This window comes from Prosopis cineraria, unplaced genomic scaffold, assembly GCF_029017545.1.
Source record: "Prosopis cineraria cultivar Desert tree isolate PC_DT_omini unplaced genomic scaffold, ASM2901754v1 PC6, whole genome shotgun sequence".
Lineage (NCBI taxonomy): Eukaryota > Viridiplantae > Streptophyta > Magnoliopsida > Fabales > Fabaceae > Prosopis > Prosopis cineraria.
Genome location: NW_026555337.1, coordinates 8,046,425 through 8,057,108, shown reverse-complemented (window position 1 = coordinate 8,057,108; position 10,684 = coordinate 8,046,425). Strand labels below are relative to the sequence as shown.

The 10,684-nt window shown below is 31.3% G+C and overlaps 1 protein-coding gene across 3 annotated transcripts in view; it reads right to left on the bottom strand.

Moving 5' to 3' along the window:
- LOC129312732 (uncharacterized) overlaps positions 1-8,407 on the bottom strand; it is a 23,767-nt gene extending 15,360 nt beyond the window's left edge. Inside the window, exons 1-4 of one of the 3 annotated variants that reach the window (XM_054955414.1) lie at positions 8,277-8,407; positions 6,920-7,147; positions 6,179-6,255; positions 5,137-5,369 (exon numbers count right to left, since the gene is read on the bottom strand). In XM_054955414.1, coding sequence (XP_054811389.1) covers positions 5,357-5,369; positions 6,179-6,255; positions 6,920-7,096 — 267 coding nt within the window. In that variant the 5' untranslated portion in view covers positions 7,097-7,147; positions 8,277-8,407 and the 3' untranslated portion in view covers positions 5,137-5,356. Of the gene's footprint in view, positions 1-5,136; positions 5,370-6,178; positions 6,256-6,919; positions 7,148-8,219 lie in introns of those variants that run through there. The other 2 variants (XM_054955415.1, XM_054955419.1) reach the window with 2 other exon arrangements.
- Positions 8,408-10,684: the final 2,277 nt, after the last annotated feature.

Below are 10,684 nucleotides of genomic sequence, written 5' to 3'. Positions count from 1 at the left end.
TTTTAGTTCAACTTAAGGGATCTTAATTTTTCTAAATTAAAAAAAGTTAAATCTATCAAAATCTCTTATATCAAACTAAATATAGGTTACGAAAGCATAGAATACCTTAGAGAAGTAAAAAAGAAGGAAAACAATTCACATGCGCCGCGGCTCGTGCATGTTGCACTGCAACGTATTGCTCTATGTGCCACGCACCGCGGCATGTTACATGAAATATCAGCAGATTTTGCTATCATTTAACAGCAAAATTGGTGAACTTTTGATTTTTTCTGATTCTCTATGCGACATCCAAATGATGTGATTCTAAGTGTTTATGAAAGCTCTTTCACGAACTAGCTAGTAGCATGAGTTTCACTTCTAAAATAAGTCCACACAAAAAAGTTGGACACCCAGACACATTTTGATTACTTTTCACCACTTTCATTGAAAGGGTGTCCAAAACCCTCAACAAGTGCCACAAGCCTTTTTTAAACACTTGAATCATGTTTATTAGACCTAAGACTATTAATACAACATGTCTCATGCACTAGAACATAAGCATAGCATAAATTCACTCTTCAACCCCTTTTAACCAAAACAGAGGGGGAAGTTAATATTCATTACATTGCCATCAAAAATCATTAGAACAGGTCTAAAACATTATTTCTACACTTACACTATAATTTTTGACCCTATAAACATATATATCTCACCATACACAATTACTTTATAGCCCAAAATATAAATTAGACATTTTCAACAATAAAATAGTGCAAGTATGATAGCATGCACCTAGAATTAGCAATTATAATAATATTACACAAAATAAAACTAAGCTAAAGGCATACAATAGAAATGTGCTAATTCCTAACCTCTTGAACCTTCTTTCTTTCTGCACCAGAGCTAAAGCCTGAAAAGTATTAAATAAATTTTTTTCTTATTCCCAATCCTTAAGCAAACTCCTGCCCACTAATTAGCCCATAAACTATATTCACTCGCCTCGTTTTTACATTTTCATTTGTTATTTATCACATTCACATGTTGGGTCCATAATTACATGCTACCTAAGTGAGCATCCAATAACATTTCCTCACATTCTCCTCACTTATCACACTAATCCATTTCTTCATTAACAACACATTTACCTTAATATACATCATATTCATATTCATCTTTCCAAGTCATATACATGTCAAGTTCAAAACCATCTTTGATTTCACATGTTTGCATTTCAAGCCAAAAGAGCATTACGCACATTCAAATTTTCATACACTATTGAAGGTAATAGATGCTTTCACATTGAAAATCAATCCATGCATGCAACATTCACAATTTATAATTAGCAATTAATTAGCATAGAAACTACCCCCAAAATAAGATTTTCCCAGTTACCCTCAAACCTTTAATAGGTTCAAGGTTTACCCTTCAATGTTATAGCTTCCAAGCTTGAATTTTCAAGCCAATGGGTGACCAAGAGTTTCAATCTACAATTTACCAAGTTAACTTTCATTAACATTGGCCAGCTCACACATTCAACGCTAATTTTTCCTTTTTTAGATTACCCAATATCTACATTACTTACATTTGAACCTATCCATTAGGTTTATTAACTATCTTTAACATCATATAGCTTTATTAAATATTCACATTGCCATTAAGACCCAACAACCACAATAATGACAATTTAATGTCCATTTCAGGATATTAATAAAGCCTATCATCTAATAACTAATAAAATCATTAATACGAAGTTTAAATACTCTAAATAACTCTCATTAACTCCATTTGAGCTAATAAATTCATACCTATAACTATATGGACTAAAAATTTACTGCTACTTTCAAACCCTAACTCAAATCCTTAAAAAAATTGAAGAGAAAAGGAGAAGAATGGTTTAAGAATCTTACCTTGGATGATTTGAGCTTCAAACCTTTTCAATCCCTCCCTCATGTCATGCCCTAACAGAGTAAATGTTTCTTTGTTCCCCTACACGCGCCACGGCATGTGGCACAAAGGCTTTTTAGCTTGTTTTTCCTCCACTTTTTAATCCCCTAGTGACCAATTTCACTTTGAACTTAAATTATACTTGAAATTTTAACTAAAACACTTATTATTCTCCTCTGACCACACACCACATTAATTCACTCAATTATCCTAATTAAGTTTAGTTAATCAGGGGATAAAAATTGGGATGTTACAACAATTGGCTAAAATATATTTTTAGTCCTCTAATTTTATATAAGAGTTTTAATTTAATCTTTTAATTTTACAAAATATCTTTTTAGAAGTTTAACTCTGCTATCATTTATTTCAAATGATTTTTTTTTGTGTCATCATTGTTATTTTAAAAAATTAAACTTAATACATCAACATTTAATAATATTTTTTCCATATTTAAAAGTTCAATACAAAAATTTGTTGAAATAAAACACAATATTAAATTAAAGAACTAAAAAACACTTTATAAAGTTAAAGGAATTGAAAATGTTATCTAAGTTAAAGGACTAAATATATACTTTAACCTAATCAATTTTAAATGTATGTTAACATTAAACATAATTTAAAGTTCAGAAAATAAAACTACATATTTTCTTTTTGTTTAAGAATAAATTATGTTTATAAAGGCCAAAAAAAGTCCTAATGTTTCTTGGACGTGGGATAGTATTCTCACTGGACGGGCTTTTCCTTAAAAAAAAATATGTTGGCAAGTTGGCACTGGCCATTATATTGACATGTGGAAGGATCCCTGGGTGCCGAAGTTTCTAAATTCTTGTTGCCAAAAATAGAGGATGCTGTTATCAATAATGACATGGTGGTGGCGGAACTTATTCATGATTGTCAATGGAATTTGCAACCAGTGCAACATGTTGTTGGAGGCCCCTTTTCTCCAACTCATTCAGACTCTGCCTCTGTCTAGACACAGGAGGGATGACAGATTAATCTGGGCAAGGCATAAAGATGGAAAGTACAGTGTACACTTGGGTTATCAAGAAGCTCTAAAGGGTGTAGTGACTACTGATGCTCTCTGCCAGGCGAGCTCTTCAAGTTCTATGGATAAGCACATTTGGAAAGCAGCATGGGGCTTGCATGTGATGCCAAAAATCAGATCCTTTATCTGGAGGACCTTGCACAATGCTTTAGCTACAAGAGAAAACTTATACCAACGAACATGTGCTGCAAACCCACTCTGCTCTATCTGTTGGGAGAGTTGGAAACTATCGAGCATCAGTAGTTAAAGGGTGGATAGAAAATGTACAAGCTAATTCACCATTCCATGCTGAACTAATTGCACTCCACAAATCTATACGTCTGTTTTGAGTAATGGGGCCTTGCCAACACGATCATTGAAATGGATTGTAGTGATCAATTTAAAGCAGTAACTATGCAAGATTGCTCATAGTGTCCTCGGCAATACCAAATCTGGCTGATGTGTTTGACTTGTTGATGGATCGAAGAATGATTTCTTTCTCTCTCATTTCCCGTTCGGGTAATGTTGCCACCAACTTCTTGGGTGCTATAGCTTCAAGGGAGATGGGACCTGCAAGTCTGGCTTTACCACCTCCATCTCCTCGAGCGTCTATCATTCTTCGCCAAGCAGACGGTGCAAGCATATCTTGTGAGGACCATCTCGCTGTAGAGGCAAATAGGAAAGGAATTGGTTGAGAACACGTGTTGCTTTGGGATCTTTTTTACTAGTTGTCATTTGTTTATTTGGTTTGCCTTTTGTTATTGTCGAACTTGGTTTTTTCTGCCTGGATGCCTCTTTATTGGTAAAAAGAAAAAAAGAATAAATTATATTTCTAAATTAAAAAAATTGTAACCTTTGTTTCCTGTTGAAAAATGAAAGGAAAAGAAAGAAAAATTGTAACGCTTTTTGCGCACCAAAGATTTTTTTTACCAACATAAAAATAATAAAGATTAGAACACAATTTAAGGGATAATTACTTTGAGATCGCCACAGAGATATTTAATACCACAATCATTTTGCTTTACCAAGCTGTGTCAATAAATTTAGAGTATTTAAATATTCCCTCTATTTAAAATTGTAAGGCGTTTTTAATCGAATCTCACCTCCAATAAAATAATTACCTACTTTCAAACTAACTCTATTTTTTCATATCTACCCCTAAAATACCCTACAATAAATAAAATTCATTATTAATAGGGGCACTTTTGAAAAAAATGATAATGATACATCTCAAAAAATAAAAAATGTCTTATTCTTTAATATTCAACTCTTAAAAAAATACCTTATATTTTGAAACGAATGGAGTATATTGTATGAGACTTGTGTCTATTTATCTTATAATTTAACTCGAAAAATAAAAGATAAGCAAACAGTTTTAATATTTCTGAATAAAAATGTGAATAGTAGTATAAAAAGCGGTAGTAGATAATCATAACATTAGGCTCATTTCAAACATTTGAGAGGTCATGGATCTACATGGTATTAAAAAAATTGCCCAAAAGAAAGCTCAAGTTTTCTCTCTTCAACCAACTAGACGACTAGGCACAAAGTTATGAAAAGAACATGTGTTTAAAAGGTTAATAAGCACGCAGATTGATTTGCACACAAAATTCAAATGACAGCTTTGATAAAAATTTTGACAATCTGCCTTTCAAGTGCAGAAATTGTATGACTTGTAACATAATCTTAACATTTTTCCTCGCAAAGCGTTCTCTGACCTTATATTTAAAAAAATATTAATAAGAATTACATTTGAAAATTTTGTAGATATAACTCATGTTATAAAACCAAACCAAACAAATACCAAATATTTATTATATTTTACATTATAACCCATTTATTATATTGTTAATGATATAACATTATATATTAATAATAAATCTCTTATATATTAATAATAAATCCTATGTATATCAATATGAAGTGACCACACTTTTAAATTTTCAAAAATTTGATCCAGATTTTCTAGGTGTAAGTATTTTTCTCCATTACTTTACAGTGCTCAAAGTCAGCAGATTTACGTCATTCATCAATAGAGAAATGCAATTCTGATTTAAAGCGTAAGACTCATCGCACTCACACTCACTTCCCAAGTAATGAAAGGAGTTAAAACTTATCGTTTAGTATGCTCTAGCCACTAGAAACCGTAAAGGAGCAATTCCTCTATGTACTCGACATTCTCTCAAGAGTTGAGTCGAAAAGGTGTTTAGTCCATTATAAAGTCAGGGCATAAAAAAGTCCATTCTAAAGGAATAGATAATTATTGACCGGAAAAGCACTCAAGCACATGCATTTTATTTAAGTAAACCTAAAATACAAGCACATCTATACATATGAACAGGGTTTAACTTTAACTAACACCACTTCATGATATCCATGGTCTGATGTTCTGCAGCAAAATCATCTGAATTAAACGGGAGGCCTACAAATAAAATTTTAAGAGAAATATCGTAAGATAACAAATAAGAGAGACAAAGTAAGCACATGGTTCTGTGGAAGACGCCATCCAATATAAATAATTAGGAAGGTTTAAATCAGCGAAAAATAACATAAATTTGAACCATGGCCCCCACTTGTCCTCGCCATTAAATTGGGAGTTATCATAAATATTTAGCCACCCCACAAAAAACAAACAAATATGATACTATTGCATCAATCAATCACCATGAAAAGTCCAAAATCATTTCTAAAGCCATCAGAGCTTATCAGGATCAGATAGCAAAACAGGTAACACCCTCCTTGGCTAGGGCAAGGAATAAAGGAGCCAAAGAAGGTACGGGGATAAGGGGCTGCAACTAAAAAGAACAATGCTGGCATTGCAATTGCTGAAACCATATGGTAAGTGCAATTTTACTGATTAGAGGCAACATTAGAGACCGCGGCTAGATGTCAATAACTGTTTAATCTGACTTTCTAACTCTTCGGGGGGAAATAAAGGTCAAGGAAAATATACAAGGTTCAAAACAGATAAGGCGGTGTGTACGAGTAAGCCTCCGTAGGGAGGGGGAGAATATAATTTGAAAAATTAGCAATTAATTAATATCACGTGCTGAAAGTCTGAAATGAAACTAAAATAGACAATACTGGGAGGTTCAAAATTGATATTGTGAATCTTAAAACAAGTTCAATCAAGACAACAGGAAACATCTCTAGCCAAAATAAGAAATGGGTATAGACAGACCGCAGTGCTGATCAACAATCATTGGAACCCTAAATTCTCCCAAACCTTACCAAATGCCAAGACAAATCCTTCTATAGAGACAGCCCAGCAAAGAGCAACTCCATTCCCGCTCCTGTTCTGCAGTTCTCTGACATATTTTTTTAAAAAAGGGGTTAAGGTAGAACACAGTTAATCACGCATTCCTAGTATATAGTAGCTGTCAAATATACCCACCCATATCATACACTATATTACAAGAACTCTAGCCAGCATGAAGACAAAACATATTCCATTTAATAAATTAACACATAATTATTTAACAATATGACCCTATATATCAGGTGTCAAAGTTAATTAAACCTAAAATGGAACATCAAATTGCTAGCATTTAAAATGGATAAGCAAACAAATATGTAAAATGGTATAATCTCAGAATAAGGTACACCATACACCAATTATAAGTCAAGACATCAACAAAAATTTTCATTTATCTTGTAATTCTTGCTACATTTATTACATTCTAACCTCCATTCCGCAACCTAACAGCCTACATTAAATCTCCTTTTGACGGTTATGAATAGCAATTGGTAGACATTGACTTAAATCTATGTTTCTTTTCTTCTAATATAATTTGTTCACCAATCCCCCCCACCCCCCGCGTCTTTTCATTTACTGAAAATTCCAGAATTTTTCCAGACTTCATATGAAATGAGAATATGACAAATAGAGACTGGTTAAAAAACATATAATGATACCCCACATTATCAAATCATGATAATCGAATGCCAAACTCAGAATCCAAATGGACCCACCTGAATTGAGATAAGTTGCAGGATTTTATTAAGAACCCTCATACGATGTGCAACATATGTACTTTTTGCAGGAAGTTGGTTCATTCTACTTATTTCTTCATGAACAGCAGCCTGCTTTTGTTCACTCCACATCTGTTTCTGTGGTGTGGGTTGGTGAGTGGCTTTGTCCTCGGTCATCGGATCGAGGGTATCACAACCTGAAGTGCTCAAAGGAATCCACTTTTACACCTAATACACCAAAGGGATAAACAAAATAATTCATTAAATCACAACCATCGCATCAAACAAACAAATATTTAAGAAATGCCTCTAAAAAGCAGGGAGTTTGACCGCAATTAATTAGAACAGAATCAGTTAACCACAATAAACCCCACATATTGGGGAGAAAAGCCCTCAGAGATTTATTACTACAAAGCGCTTCCCTCAATCAGCACACTTACATCTTCACAATAATATTGACAATCAGTCTCAAAAACCAAAAGCTAAATTCATTATTCTAATACTCTCCCAAAGAAGCTAACCAAAAGTAATACTGGCAATGCTGAGCCAGCATGACTAGTTGTAGAGTAGACCTTTGGCCACAGATAGGATGGAAATTTTTTATTAAATTTTCAATACCATGCCCCAGCCCTAAAAACAAAAAAAGGCAAAAGGACCAAGAAGAGAATACTCCCTCCTTCCGTTCAAAATATGTAAGGCATTTTTAACTGAATCTCACGTTCAATAAAATAGTTACTTACTTTCAAACTAACTTTATCTTTTAATATTTATCTCTATTAGACACCTATAATAAATACAAAGTCACTATTAATAAGATACATTTAAAAAAAATATGTTACAGATTAAAATATATATATTTTTTAATATCCAACTTTTTAAAAATACTTTATATTTTTAAAGGAAGAGTGTTACAGATTACAGAAGAAAAGAATTCGTACAAGTTACAACAAAAGAATATCACTGTGAACGAAACGATTTAAAAGGATCAGTACGGGAGCAGACTGCATAACATTAGACCTATGAGACAATGTTAGGACATAACTAGCAGAGGTGAGAACAGGAAGGAACAGAGGGATCATGCCCCAGATTCCATAAGAATTTGAAGACGGGTCCCTGTTTTGTCCGCTACAAAATCATACAGCTAACTAACGATTCAAATAATAACTTGGCCGTTGCTTAAGCAACTCAGATTCCACCTTCATGTTTTCTTCCCCTCTCAATTAAATCATGACAAATAACCCAAAAAAGAAAGAGAAAGAGAGAAAAATCAAAAGTATGTAGAACAATGAAGAGAAATTACTCAGTCAGAACCCTAGAAAACAAATTCAGAAATCTTCCGAGAGTGTTCGACCCGTACCGGAAAGGCTTTGATGTCAGTAAACAAGGGAGGGTATTGCTAGCATGTCGCAGTGCCCAGAGGCCGCCCCAAAACCCTAAGCCTTGAGCATCCGTGAACCGGAGCACACCATCTTCGAAAACAATGTATTTTATCATAAATTTATTGTTTATTCATATTTTGTTTTAAAAATAATATTAATATTAACCGAGATTATTTTTTTATTAATTGACCAAAAAACAATTCTTTAACCATGACCAGCCTGCATGTTTCATTCATGCCAAGTTCCCGAAGATTCTCTTAAGTATTATTTGATTCTAAATTTTTAAAATAATATACTCTCTTTATTTAAAAATATATACGATATTTTTTAAAAAAGTTAGATATTTAAAAATATAAGATATTTTTTTAATCTTTTAAAATTTAATTATTGTTTTTTTTTTAAATGCTTCTATTGATAATAACTTTATATTTATTATAACTGATTTATAGGAATAAATATAAAAAAATAAAATTAATTTAAAAGTAAGTAACTATTTTATTGAGAGGTAAAATTTGGTTAAAAATGTCATATATTTTTAAATAGGAGGAGTATATATATACATATTCTCTAAATAATAATAATATTAATTTAAATCAATTTTGATTATTTTTTAGAATCATATTGATATTAATTGAATGAATTGCATTTTTTTGCCAATAGAATTTTATTAATTAAATTCATATTGAGATCATATTATCTTAAATGAAATAAAATATTAGACTAGAGAATTATTTGTAGCCAATTTGAAATAACACTTGTGATATTTTAATAAGATTATTTCTTTTGTAATAGAACAGGGATAGTTGCTATTTAAAATTAGATATTAATAATTTCTTCTTAAAAGGATACCTAAAAATAATTATTAATTTACTGATTTACCATTATCTCATTTATCATATGTATATAAATATATTTGAAGTATAATAAAATATTTATTTATATTAAATATTTATATAATGTTACTAGTATAAAATGTAATATATTTCTAGACATTCATGGCACAGGTGAAAAGGAAAATAAAAAAAAATGCAAATAACAAGGTTAATGGTGTATAATACAAAATCACGAGCTTGTGTTTTTGGTTGGAGAGAGGGAGGAGGAGTGGAGGGAATGGAGGGGAAGGAAAGGAAAAAGATTTTAATGATATTTTATTTGATTTGAAAGGGGAGGGGCTGAGATAGTAATTAATTTACTATTATATTTCTATATATTTTCTTATTTTTTAAAAATTGTTCCTCATATAAAATATTTTTTTTCACTTTAATTAAATTATAATTTTTAAATGTTGTTATCAATAAATTTTATGTTAATTATTATATATTTATATTGCTTAAATATTAGTTTTATACTATTAAGCAAACGAAGCAAAGAAATAAGGGGGTAAGTTTGCCTTGAGATTGATTTATTTATTGCAATAAGAAGACCCCCAAATAGCTGTTGCTGCAAGTGCAAGGATGAAGATCTGGTCGGCTGATGAATGACAACAATAAGTTGGGTTTCATTTTCGATCAATCTCAATGACATAACAAGATGGGTTTAGTGGGGAAAGGTTGTGGCTATAGGTGGCTTGCTGAGCAGTGGCGGCAATCATTTTTTATGAGTTTAGCAGCAATGGCCAAAAGTGAGAACGAAATGTGGAAGAGATTTTTTTTTTTTTTTTAAACACAAGAGCATTTATGTAATATTAATGAAAAACAGAGGCAATATAGTAAGAAGCTTTAACTCCTTTCCTGGAGGAATATATGCGGGGAGTGGGGCGAGGGGGTGCAATTTTGAGTTTTTGACTCCCTTTCCCTTCAAAAATTTTCAACGAAGTGAGAGATATTTTTTTTTTTAAGTCTTTTAACCAAACACAGCATTAAAGGAAAGACTTGATTGAAGAGGTGCCAGATGCCCAGATCTAATCCGTTCAAATTTGAATTTGAACCAGATTTCCAAATTTCATTTGTTTTTATTTTTACAGGTTTTAAAAAAATTCTATAATTTCTCTTCCTTAAAAATGTAAAGAATTTTTAATCGAATCTCACCCTTAATAAAGTAGTTACTTGTCTTCAAATTAATCATATATTTTTATATTCATTCCTATTTAATAGAATGTTTCAATCTAAAATAACATAAAGTGATATATTCAATAAAAATATTTTTTTAAAAAAAGTAATAATTACACCTTAAAAGATTAAAAATATCTTATATTTTTTAAAGTTCAACCCCTCAAAACATGCATTACATTTTTAAATTGAGGGAATAAATTATAATTTTTTTTAATAAATTTATTTATCAACTTGAATAATTTAGATTTAATATGAATGGTTCATATTTAATTTATAAAAATCATGAAAAAAAATTAATAATAAACCTGCACAGTTCAAAATGTATCTAGAAAATT